The sequence below is a fragment of the Octopus sinensis genome, linkage group LG18 (assembly GCF_006345805.1).
Source record: "Octopus sinensis linkage group LG18, ASM634580v1, whole genome shotgun sequence".
Lineage (NCBI taxonomy): Eukaryota > Metazoa > Mollusca > Cephalopoda > Octopoda > Octopodidae > Octopus > Octopus sinensis.
The window spans coordinates 54,811,345-54,825,023 of record NC_043014.1 but is presented as its reverse complement, the minus strand read 5'-3'; the positions used below and the strand labels follow the sequence as shown (position 1 = coordinate 54,825,023).

The 13,679-nt window shown below is 38.3% G+C and overlaps 1 protein-coding gene across 1 annotated transcript in view; it reads left to right on the top strand.

Annotated features, from left to right (window-relative positions):
* Positions 1-13,679, top strand: part of LOC115221729 (multiple epidermal growth factor-like domains protein 11) — a 35,111-nt gene that overhangs the window by 17,560 nt on the left and 3,872 nt on the right. Inside the window, exons 7-10 of the mRNA XM_029791941.2 lie at positions 4,347-4,601; positions 7,349-7,531; positions 9,935-10,078; positions 12,094-12,228. Of these exons, the coding sequence (XP_029647801.1) occupies positions 4,347-4,601; positions 7,349-7,531; positions 9,935-10,078; positions 12,094-12,228 (717 nt within the window). The remainder of the gene's footprint in view (positions 1-4,346; positions 4,602-7,348; positions 7,532-9,934; positions 10,079-12,093; positions 12,229-13,679) is intronic.

Here is a 13,679-nt window from a genome sequence, read left to right as displayed (position 1 = left end):
CCTGCCGGAGCCTCGTGGAGCTTTTTAGGTATTTTCACTCAATAAACACTCACAATTCCCGGTCTGGGAATCGAAACCGCGATCGTACGACCGCGAGTCCGCTGCCCTAACCACTGGGCCATTGCGCCTCCAAGAGAGGAAAAATACAATATAAGCAAAAAGAAAGAAAAGAAGAAAGTAAGGATGGTTTTCCGATCAATTTGTGCTACACGCTGATCTTCTGTGAACCTTACGACCGACTGGAAATTATAAATAGAATAAGGGGTGAATAAAATATTACATGTGAGAGTGATAAAGAAACGAGGAGGGTTGTTTTGGGATGTGCTAGAAACAACAGCCAAATCGCCCTTAAATCACTCACTTTTCCCTCTGAAAATATTAACAATTTGAAAAAAAATTTTTTTTACTGAAAATGCTCTTTGCATAGTTTTGAAGTGCAAAATAATTGGCCAAAATAGGTCCGGAGTGGGATGATGAGGTGTGGTGTAAAAAATGAGTCTTCAAAACTTTTTTCATACAAAGATGCCCTGCCCCCAACCCCATCATTTCGAAGGCTGTAGTTTAAAAAAAAATGGGGAAAATCCCCGACAAAAAAATTTCCCCCACAAATTTATAATCGTAATCTACGCCATTTGAAAAGGATTTGCATAAATTTTCATTAAAAGATAGCCATCTCCGTGAAAGTTATGAAAGTTTTCTGAAACTCCTCTCTCCACCCCGTTGCAAAAATTCTTTCCCATAAATTCCTATATACACTGAAGCCACAACATCTAAACATTTAAATGGTAGTTGTAGAAAAAGAAGGCGGTAGCTGGCAGAAACGTTAGCGCGCCGGGTGAAGTGCTTAGCGGTATTTCGTCTGCCACTACGTTCTGAGTTCAAATTCCGCCGAGGTCGACTTTGCCTTTCATCCTTTCGGGGTCGATTAAATAAGTACCAGTTACGCACTGGGGTCGATATAATCGACTTAATCCGTTTGTCTGTCCTTGTTTGTCCTCTCTGTGTTTAGCCCCTTGTGGGCAGTAAAGAAATAGGTATTTGTAGAAAATTTTGTTAAAAAATATCCATTTTTCAGGATGTTTGGGGGCAACTAATTTGGGGGTGTCGCCCTTTTATTTATGCGATTTCTCATTTCGTTTTTATTTCATTCATTGTTTGCAAGGTTCTCTCTCGCCCCTCACACACAAACTGCAGCAAGGTTTACAGAGAAGGGCTGCTGAAGTGAAATCTCTGTGTTGCTTTGAGGGAAATGTAAAATTTGGACAAACTGCTTCTCCCTCTGTTGTTTGTTTAAAAAAGAGAGATTATGACTGTGATAAAATAATGAAAGCAATAGAAAGTCTAAGCAAGTGAACACAATTATACAAAGAAATATAATTAGGCGTAAAATATAAGAATTATTCTATTTCGTTTTGGGATTTGGTTTGCAAGATTCTTTATGTGAATTCGTGTGTTGAAGCATGTTCTGTTGTGTCTGGGGAGTCATTCTCTTTTGGTGCCTTATTATTTAACACACTCACCGGTAAAATTTCCTCTCATTTACTTATTTTTATTTTCCTAAAACTTTCGTCAAAACTATTGAAAAGTTTTGCAAGATGCAACGAAAATTTCAGGGCAATAAAAATAAGAAAAACGGGGAAATTTTACCGGTGAGTGTGTTAAATAATAAGGCCCAAAAAGAGAATGACTCTCCCCAGACACAACAGAATAAAAATTATTAGAAAAGGGAATTTAAATGGGAAAATCTTTTCAAGGGGCCAGCAGAAAACCGCCCGGAGGGCAGTCTTTCTGCTAATTATACTAATTATTATAAGAAGGTAGTATACCTGTAATAGGCCCTGGTCTGGACTAGACCGGACTGTTGGAGGATACCATTAGTCAGTTGGTGTCCCAAAACAAAAGGCTGGACAACAGGCAACCGTTAATTATTGTATTAATTATTGGAAACAATGTAAAGATGCCAGAAGGGGCCAAGAAGTCGCTTAGGTCATCGGGTTATAGAAGGATGACCCTGGAATTGAACACGCAGACAGTGTAAGGGAGGTAACTACTTATTAACGGGTAATTTGAATGGTTTTGTATGTATTACTCTACTTGTTAAGGGGTGTGTATAGCCCCTGTTGAATTAATTTAATTTAATTTAATATAGGAGTGGCTGTGTGGTAAGTAGCTTGCTAACAAACCACATGGTTCCGGGTTCAGTCCCACTGCGTGGCACCTTGGGCAAGTGTCTTCTGCTAGAGCCACGGGCCGACCAATGCCTTGTGAGCGGATTTGGTAGACGGAAACTGAAAGAAGCCTGTCGTATATATGTAAATATATATATATATATATATATATATATATATATATATATGTATGTGTGTGTGTCTGTGTTTGTCCCCCTAGCATTGCTTGACAACCGATGCTGGTGTGTTTACGTCCCCGTCACTTAGCGGTTCGGCAAAAGACACCGATAGAATAAGTACTAGGATTACAAAGAATAAGTCCCGGGGTCGATTTGCTCGACTATAGGCGGTGATCCAGCATGGCCGCAGTCAAATGACTGAAACAAGTAAAAGAGTATATGGAACCTACGATAGATGGGCGGGCTGTAAAAATTTTAAATTTTACTATTGTTACATATCAGGTAAACCTGTGCAATAAAATATACTTATATATATATGTGCAGACGCAATGGCCCAGTGGTTAGGGCAGCGGACTCGTGGTCGTAGGATCGCAATTTCGATTCCCAGACTGGGCGCTGTGAGTGTTTATTGAGCGAAATCACCTAAAGCACCACGAGGCTCCGGCAGGAGGTGGTGGCGATCCCTGCTGTACTCTTTCGCCACAAATTTCTCTCACTCTTTCGTCTGTTGGCCTGCTCGCTTAGCCAGCGGAGTGGCGTCATTTGAAGGCTAAAACAATTCGAAGCGCATTGTGACCAGCGATGTGTAGCAACATCTGATAGCCTGGTCGGCCACGATGATATATAAACATACTGGCACCTAACAAAGACAGGTGTTGAACATGATGATGATGATGATGATTTCTACTTAATGGCCAGTCTAGTCTGCTTAGATGTCTGAAAAGTCTAATATTGTTGATAGCAGAGTTTTATGTATTTTTACCAAGGCTTGAACTCATGATCTTGTTGCCTGTAGTCCAGTATGTTATCCTCACAGCCGTCTCGGCTTCTTGACTTTAATCTCTTCAAGTGAAACCAGGAGTGAGGGGTCGGTGGTCGGTGGTGCAGAGAGAAACAACATTCCAACAACGGAGTGGTTGAGTGGATAAGACATAGAACTATCAGTATACGGGTCAAGAGTTCAAATCCACTGCAGGTGTGTTGTTATGTTTATGGCAGCATTCACTCTGGGAATGTTCCTGGGACGGTCAAATTGGTATCCAATGGAAAATCTGACAGTGTTGCCAAAAATTGGTAAACCTACACAATTTCTTAAAAGTTAACATCAGGATAGAACTTTGAGGATTTGAATATTTCACCAATGGTTCCATGATGCCAGTTCTTTTAGTATTTCTTTACTCATCATCATCATTTAACGTCTGTCTTCCATTTTGGAATCGGTTGGACAATTCAACAGGATTCAGTAAGTCAGAAGAATCTGCTCAGATCCAAAATATCCATTTAGTGTTTCTGGATTGTGTAGACTTGAGTCTAGTACTTTAAATCTTTTTGGTACCCATCTTACTTGAAGCCACCTATGGTACTTACCTACCTGGGGTATGTACTCACCTACCTGAGGCCACCAATGGTTCTGTCAGATGAAAATCTTTGCTTTTAAAATGTCTATATTTAAATTAAAACCTTTTCCCTTCATTTTGTGTAAGAGCTCTTTGTTAAGTTGTACACATCACCTTCAAAAATAATTGATTATTTTGAAAATTAAATAAAACATAATTTTTTCACACTCAGAGTTGCTGAAGCATGGAACAAACTACCTGCATCAGTTGTTATTTGCCGAGACACTGAATCCTTTAAAACCTCCATGCTTCCTGAAATCCACCAACACTACACTTGATATCCCCACTTCATACGCATGCACACATGTACATCAGGTCTCATACACTGCTCACTTTCCTGACTTTTGTACATAATTCTATTTACTGTAGATTCACCTTTAATGAGTTGTAGCTCACCTGAGCACTGTACGCAATAATTTCATTCATTCATTCATACAGGAAGTGATGAAATGGTTAAACATACTTGGCGATTCTCTTTAAAAGAATATCTTTCTTCAGGTCTTTGTGGATATGAACACAAGTTAAGCAAGACATGTTCCTAGTATGTTAAACATTTACTTTTGCACTCAAACCGTCTTTGTTCTGCTTTCCATCTGTTTCAGAGAATGTTGCTAAAGGAAAGTTTGCCTTCATAAGTAACGTGTTTTCCTATCCAAAGACTGTCTTCAGTGATGGAATCTGTGAGGAAAAGTCTGTGACAAGGTTTGCTAATCTGAGTATTGATGGCATCTATGACTCATCCTACCAACATGCTGCCTGTGCTTCATCAAAGTGGATGAAACGACCTTTCTGGTATGTGGTCTTCGATCAAAGTTATCCTATCAATCAAATACGGATATACAACACTGACACCTACAGTAAGTGTAACACATAATCATCATCGTCTTTGCTGTTATTATTATTATTATTATTAGTATTATTATTATTATTGTTGTTGTTGTTGTTGTTGTCCTGTATTTAATGGTGGACATCATTTGTGAATAATACAGTGCATATCTTTATATAGCTTTAACACCATGTGAAATGATGAGAATATATTCTCTTACACCCATAAGCGCAGCCTACCCACAAACTGGCAAAAAACCATACCTCGTGTTTGTGTGTTTGAGTTTGTTTATATCCCTCGAGCAGCTTCTAATTCATAGGAGTGGCTGTGTGGTAAGTAGCTTGCTCACCAACCACATGGTTCCAGGTTCAGTCCCACTGCGTGGCACCTTAGACAAGTGTCTTCTACTATAGCCTCGGGCCGACCAAAGCCTTGTGAGTGGATTTGGTAGACGGAAACTGAAAGAAGCCCGTCGTATATATGTATATATATATATATATGTATGTGTGTGTGTTTGTGTGTCTGTGTTTGTCCCTCTAGCATTGCTTGACAACCGATGATGGTGTGTTTATGTCCCCGTTACTTAGCGGTTCGGCAAAAGAGTCCAATAGAATAAGTACTGGGCTTACAAAAAGAATAAGTCCCGGGGTCGAGTTGCTCGATTAAAGGCGGTGCTCCAGCATGGCTGCAGTCAAATGACTGAAACAAGTAAAAGAGTAAAAGAGTAAAGAGTATATATATATATATATACATCTGCATCGCTGGATGCTCCTGAACCAGTTATTGAGTGTCCCACCCATGAGGGACCAATGCTAGATGGGTCAAACAACTGCCATGATTGATAAAAAATTCTCATATATTCCACCTTCCGTCTTTCATTTGGCATTTAAATAAAGATACTTAAGTGTAGAACTGCCCATATTCAGTTTTAGAATGTTTTTTTCTGACTTCTGGACAACAGACCAATAACTGTATATATATATATAAATTTCCTCTATTTACATAATATTGAGGTCTCTTTCTTTCTTGTGTTATCTTACCGTTTTTACCAATATATATAGAAATATACTTATTTAAAGCAGCAGAAAATTCAACAAAACCTGTTACTCTGAGTTCCCGTTGCCGTTCGTCGGACAGTTTTTGCTAGAAAAAACTGTCCGACGAACGGCAACGGGAAACTCAGAGTAACAGGTTTTGTTGAATTTTCTGCTCCTTTAAATAAAGCATATTACTCTACCACTGGTATTTGAGTACTCTTTTTTCCACCTTGTTTCACATTTATGTGTTTACTCTGGTATATATCTCTCTCTATATAAACGGCAGTTTGTCTGTGCGTTTTCTGTGTGTCTGTTTGCTTGTACCCTCACCCTGACCACGGCTTTCAACCGATTCTAATGAAACTTGACACACACATAGCCCAATGTCATAATTCAAAACTAACGCAGCGAAATTTTGAAAAGTTCCCCCATTCTGAAAAAAATCGATAAATTCGACATGGGGTCGAGAATCAGAAACACAAACCGCAAACTGTCTAGGGGACGCAACTCCACCTTTTTTAACTAAAAAAAATTTACCATCATTTTTTGCTATTTTTTGGCTATAATCTCTAAAAATGCTTTATAGTTATTTCCCTTACAAACCTGAGCAACGATATGCTATATATATATATATATATATATATATATATATATGTATATATATATATATTATATATATATATATATATGTATATATATGTATATATATATATATATATATATATATATATATATATATATATATATATATATATATATATATAGGTGAGAAAGTTGGTGTGTGAAAGCACGTGGTTGGATATATAGGAAATAGAAAAGAGTGAAAAAAATACAGAAGGCTTGTTTTATAAGGTTAAAGAATATATTGGATTGGTTGGCGTTAGAAAGGGCATCCAGCTGTAGAAACCTTGCCAAATCAGATCAGAACCTGGTGCAGGTCCCCAGCTTATCAGTTTTAAGCCGTCCAATGCATGCCAGCATGGAAAGCGCACGTTAAATGATGATGATGATGATGATGATGATGATGGCGGTGAGCTGGCAGAAACGTTAGCACGCCGGGTGAAATGCTTAGCAGTATTTCGTCTGCCGTTACGTTCTGAGTTCAAATTCCGCCGAGGTCGACTTTGCCTTTCATCCTTTTGGGGTCGATAAATTAAGTACCAGTTACGCACTGTGGTCGATATAATCGACTTAATCCGTCTGTTTATCCTTGTTTGTCCCCTCTGTGTTTAGCCCCTTGTGGGTAGTAAAGAAATAGGTAATGATATATATATACATACATATATAAAAGAGAAGTTGTGTGCTGTCTGTCTCCTACGATTTAGATTCCTAACTACTCCCACATTTTGCGGTGCAGTTTAACCAAAACCGGGTATCTTATAGTCGTGATTCATATCGAGCCCTTCTGGGTATTAGCGCGCGTCTACGATGAGTCTACGATTTAAAAAAAAATTACTATAATTTTTTATCCATTTTTAATGCATTTTTTTTGCTATTTTTTGGCTATAACTCTCTAAAAATGGTTATATAGTTATTTCCCTTACAAACCCGAGCAACGCCGGGCGATACTGCTAGTATATATATATATATATATATATATATATATATATATATATATATATATATATATATATATATATATCGCGCGCGTGCATGGTGTACAGAATATATGTGAAGTATTACAAAACTGCCGGACTAATTTGTCTGTAAAGCGCTAACCCTTGTTTTGCATTTCTTGCAGGAAGTCGACTGAAAGGTTTTGTGGTCCTGGTCGACCCCAGCGTTTGCCTTGAAAGCAGAAACGACGAACATTTACAAGATGTCATCGATGTTAAATGTGAAAAGGTCAAATACGCGATCCGAGTCATCATCCTTCTGCCGGTCGACTGGGGACAACTGTCCTTGTGCGAGGTCGAAGTTCTGCGTAAGTTCCCAGCAAAAAGAAAATTAATTGATAAAAGGGAGGTAACTAGGACACTTCGGTAATTTTCCGACTTGGAAGGAATCTGGCGACGTTTCCCCGGGTAGGATTTGAACTTGGAATGCCGAGGGGGAGGAACTGGGTACCGATCGGGGTTTAGCTTGCTTCTCTGCTATTCCTGAAAGATCTTCTATTCTAGATTTATTCAAATAATAATAATTACATTTAGACAAAGAACAAAAAAATGAAATAAATGGATGAAAAAAGGTTATGAGGTTAAGAAGTTCGTTGAAACATCGATACATACATAGAGACACACACATACACACACACGCACATACATGCATACATACACATATACGTACACACGTACACATATATAAACACGTGCATACATACACACATATATACACACATACGAACAGACACACGTACATATGCATACACACATACACACGCATATACATACACACACAGACATACATACATACATAAATTCATACATGAATGCATACATACACATATACATACACACGCACACACATACATAGACACTTACGTACATGCACACATATATACATACATTCGTACCACTCCATGCACACATACATAGACACACACATACATACATACATACACACATACGTACATACACCCACCCACACATACCCCTCCATGCACACACACATTCTTTTACTTGTTTCAGTCGTTTGATCATGCCCATTCTGGAGCACCACCTTGAAGGGTTTCAGTTGAACAAATCGACCCCAGGACTTATTTTGTTTAAAGCCTAGAACTTATTCTATCGATCTTTTTTGCTGAAATGCTAGGTTAGAGGAACATAAACACACCAACACCAGTGCTTGGAACAAACACAGACACAAAGACACACATACATAGATATATATATATATATATATATATATATATATACGACGGGCTTCTTTCAGTTTCCATCTACCAAATCCACTCACAAGGCTTTGGTCAGCCTGGGACTATAGTAGAAGACACTTACCCAAGATGCCACGCAGTGGGATTGAACTTGGAACCATGTGGTTGTGTGGTAAGAAGCTTGCTTCCCAATCACATGGATCTGGGTTCAGTCCCACTGCGTGGCACCTTGGGCAAATGTCTTCTCCTATAGCCAAGAGATGACCAAAGCCTTGTGAGTGGATTTGGTAGATGGAAGCCTGCCATACACACACACACACACATATATATATATATGTTTACAGGTCATCGTCGACTTACAGCCTATGTGATACACAACTCATCAACTGTGCAACAATTGACGCCAGCTCCCAGCAACAGTAATAAATATAGTCCAGTTGAAATCTAATGGGTTTAATTTCTTAGAAATTAACCCATCTCCGGATGATGTCAACTAACAAATGCTTCCCCTAAGTTTGGTTATCGATCACCTCCGTGTTGGATGACTCTCCTGTTGCTGAGACATCGAGGTATTTGTTTATAACACAACTGCTTGACTCTTCAAAATGTTTGACTAACGCCTGTTTAATACAGAATGCTGAGAGGGACTTCTACCTGAGAATTTACTCTTTTACTTGTTTCAGTCATTTGACTGCGGCCATGCTGGAGCACCACCTTTAGTCGAGCAAATCGACCCTGGGACTTATTCTTTGTAAGCCCAGTACTTATTCTATCGGTCTCTTTTGCCGAACCGCTAAGTGACGGGGACGTAAACACACCAGCATCGGTTGTCAAGCAATGCTAGGGGAACAAACACAGACACACAAACACACATATATATATATACATATATATATATATATATATATATATATTATATATATATATATATATATATATATATATATATATATATATATACACATATATACGACAGGCTTCTTTCAGTTTCCGTCTACCAAATCCACTCACAAGGCATTGGTCGGCCCGGGGCTATAGCAGAAGACACTTGCCCAAGATGCTACGCAATGGGACTGAACCCGGAACCATGTGGTTGGTTAGCAAGCTACTTACCACACAGCCACTCCTGCACCTTAAGAATGTCAAAATATAAAACAAAGCTATGTAGACCTATAGGCCGACTTACAACCAAATCGACCAGAAACAGTCATGGTTATAAGTCGATGACTTATATATTTGTGTGTTTGTGTCTGGCAGAGTGAATTGCATCATGGTGCTCTTTTTCTCACAGACGGTGCCCAACTAACCCTACCATACTGTGTAGTCGACAAAATCAAAAACAAACAATGTGCATGCGTGACATTAAAACTATAAAATGGCGACAATTTACGCATTGCACCATGTGTATATACACACACATGCATACACACACACGCATACACACAAACACACATATGGATATATAATTATGTTATTCATATTATTCATGTAACACTAATTGCTTAATTCGTACAGAATGCCTGCCTGGATTCTATGGTGTTCGTTGTAAAGAATTCTGTGACTTGTGCTATGAAAACAGATGCGACCAGTTCTCCGGTGACTGCACTGATGGTTGTGTGACTGGTTACAACTGGAACAAGACGACGTCCTTGTGCGAAGGTAAGTAAAGGAATGCTTTGAGTTGGTTTGGAAACGTCGTGAGATTTCCTTGGGGCCTTTGTTGAGTCTTCAAAGATTCCAAGGCAAAGACAAGGTTCTAGGATCCAGGTGAAACGGGCCACCTTTCACTTGTTTCAGTCATTAGACTGTGGCCATGCTGGGGTACCACCTCCAAGAATTTCAGTTGAATGAATCGACCCCAGGACTTATTTTCTAAGCCTGGTACTTATTCTATTGGTTTCTTTTGTTGAACTGCTAAGTTACAGGGATATAAACACACCAACACTGGTTGTCAAACAAGGGTGAGGGGCAAACATAGACACAAAGACATACATACACATAGATATGCATACATATATATACCACGGGCTTCTTTCAGTTTCCGTCTACCAAATCCAGTCACAAGGCTTTGGTCGACCCAAGTCTATAGTAGAAGACATTTGCCCAAGGTGTCATGCAGTGGAACTGAAATCAGAACCACGTGGTTGGGAAGGAAGCTCCATACCATACAGCCACGCTGGTGCTTGTGGTATGGTCATAGTTGGAACCCCTTGATTTGATCAGAACTTTGTTGGCCTGGAATAAAGCAACAGCAACATTGGAATCTTCGCTAACCTTTAGCATACTGTAAGTACATCATGTCACTGTATGAGTTTTCTCCCCTGTAGTAACACGGCAGTGGCAGGGGAGACAATTCTAGAAAAAATGCAGTGTTTTAAAGGTTGAATTTCATTAATAACATATTTAAATGTTTCTTTGTTGCTCATTCTGTGATGCTGTTTTATGCCTTATTCCCCATCCTTGACTGAAAGAGGTTTGGATAGTTAGTTAGTTAGTTAATTTTTTGGCTCAAAAAGCAAAAAGCAAGGCCATGTAGGGGGACATGGATTTATGTACAGGGTGGTGTTCATGTAAAGAGTTCAAGCCATTTGTGGTCAAGGGAGACTTTGAACCGAGCTGCCGTTGGCATCTTCACTATCTCGTCCGGCAGCTTATTCCACGGATCCTGGACAGAGAAAGCCCCTCTCCTTCGATTGAGATGAAATCGTCACAGATAGAGCTTTCGGAGTGACCCTGGCAGCCGATGCGGTTCATATAGTATGGTGAGACGAGAATCTAAACATTCTCTGTAGGAATCTGCATTCTTTAAAAATCTCATGCATTCTAAACTTCGCCAACACAAAATATTTTCCCCTTTATGATTCTGATAATGTTTTCACTTTTCTGTATTTTGTGCCCCCACTTTTGGTTTTCACTGTTGCCTTTCTTCAATGGTGCTGCTTTCTGTCCCCTTTTCAACTCTTTTCTGATGAGTTGTAGGGCACCAGGGCAATGTATACAGTAAGATCATCATTATTATTATTATTATTTAAAGTACCTCATCGGGGTGAGAGAGAGGCGAGGAGAACTTTTAAATGTTTAAGAAATCACTGAACATATCGATTTTTCAAACCTGTAGAGTCAATGCCAATCTCTAAATAACAAAATTCTGCAGAAGGACTTTACATCAAACAACAATGTTAGTCTTTCTGGCAGCATCCAAACCACCAAATTCTAAACATGTCCCTGCCACTGAGTTATTTTCTTTACTCTTTTACTTGTTTCAGTCATTTGACTGCGGCCATGCTGGAGCACCGCCTTTAGTCGAGCAAATCGACCCCGGAACTTATTCTTTGTAAGCCCAGTACTTATTCTATCGGTCTCTTTTGCCGAACTGCTAAGTGACAGGGACGTAAACACACCAGCATCGGTTGTCAGGCAATGCTAGGGGGACAAACACAGACACACAAACATATATATATATATATATATATACATATATACGACAGGCTTCTTTCAGTTTCTGTCTACCAAATCCACTCACAAGGCATTGGTCGGCCCGGGGCTATAGCAGAAGACACTTGCCCAAGATGCCACGCAGTGGGACTGAACCCGGAACCATGTGGTTGGTTAGCAAGCTACTTACCACACAGATGGGCTTCTTTTCTTCTATTTTTTTCGTTTGTCTCTTTCAGAATGTGAACGTGGAACATTTGGTCAGAACTGTTCTCGGCAGTGTAATTGTTTCGACAACACAGAGTGTCACCATGTCACTGGGGTATGTCCAGATGGATGTCCTGATGGCTACAAGTTACCTGATTGTCAGGAGGGTAAGGATTATTGGCCAGGGGCCCACGCCTCTTATTGTAGAGTAGACAGTTGTATCATATCTGTGGTTCCCAAACATTTTTTATTTTTTTACCTATGGATCCCTTTGAACCCTATTTCATTTACGTGGACCCTCATAGACATTTGATTAATAGAAAGTCCTATTAAAGTTTTTATAATTAAATATAAGAAATTGCATTAAAATTGTTGAAATATTTTGTGTGTTGTAGAAATGTTATCAAATTATTACAGATAAGTATTAATGACAAAATCTTACATTGATCCCCTAAGGGTTATCTGGTTCCCTAAGAGCCATGTGGACCCCAACTGAGAACCACAGTATTAGCGTACTGATAGTGGTAATGGATCTATAAGAGAAACAGTTATTTCGTAAAATCGGAAAATTATTGTGGTTGTAGTTGGTCAGACCCTTAATCAGTTAAACATCGTCCATCTGCCCTTAGGTGTGTAATGATATATATATATATATATCAATAAACACACACACAACGATTTAAGAATTACTATTTTAATATTTTAGGCTTAATTGAAACAGGTGTAAGAGAATATGTTGGATTTTTGCAGATAATAAATTATATTAAAACTATTTCTAAATTTTCTTTTGAATATATATATACACACACACAAAGAAAGAAGAACATGGAGATACAATTGAGGAATAACAATTGATTTACATTAATTATCATTTATTAATTAATTACAAAAAGACAGAATCTCAACTTACAGCTGTTTCTGTTAGCGTGATTCTTAGTTTTAGCCACCCCAAATATTGGTAATACACCAATGGATTCATTGGATACAAGTATCCCTTAGACAGTTGTTATAACGCTTCACTTAACTCACCTGTTTACATGTGTGTGTGTGTGTGTAATAGACACAATACATGTTTTAAAGTGCTTCTAAGAATAGTTCCTTGTGCTGAGAACATGTCAAATAATGAATTACAACATGTTTAACATCTCTGCACAGTCGTCAGGCACAAACCAGGATGAACTGAAAGTTGACTGAGAGAAGAAATGAGAAAAGTTGAGAAAGAAGAAGCATATAGAAAACATGGAAGGTTAAAAAAAAAGTGTATATATATATATAGATAGATAAATTTTTATGTATGTGTATGCGTGTGTGTATATATATATTATATATATCAATAAACACACACACAACGATTTAAGAATTACTATTTTAATATTTTAGGCTTAATTGAAACAGGTGTAAGAGAATATGTTGGATTTTTGCAGATAATAAATTATATTAAAACTATTTCTAAATTTTCTTTTGAATATATATATACACACACACAAAGAAAGAAGAACATGGAGATACAATTGAGGAATAACAATTGATTTACATTAATTATCATTTATTAATTAATTACAAAAAGACAGAATCTCAACTTACAGCTGTTTCTGTTAGCGTGATTCTTAGTTTTAGC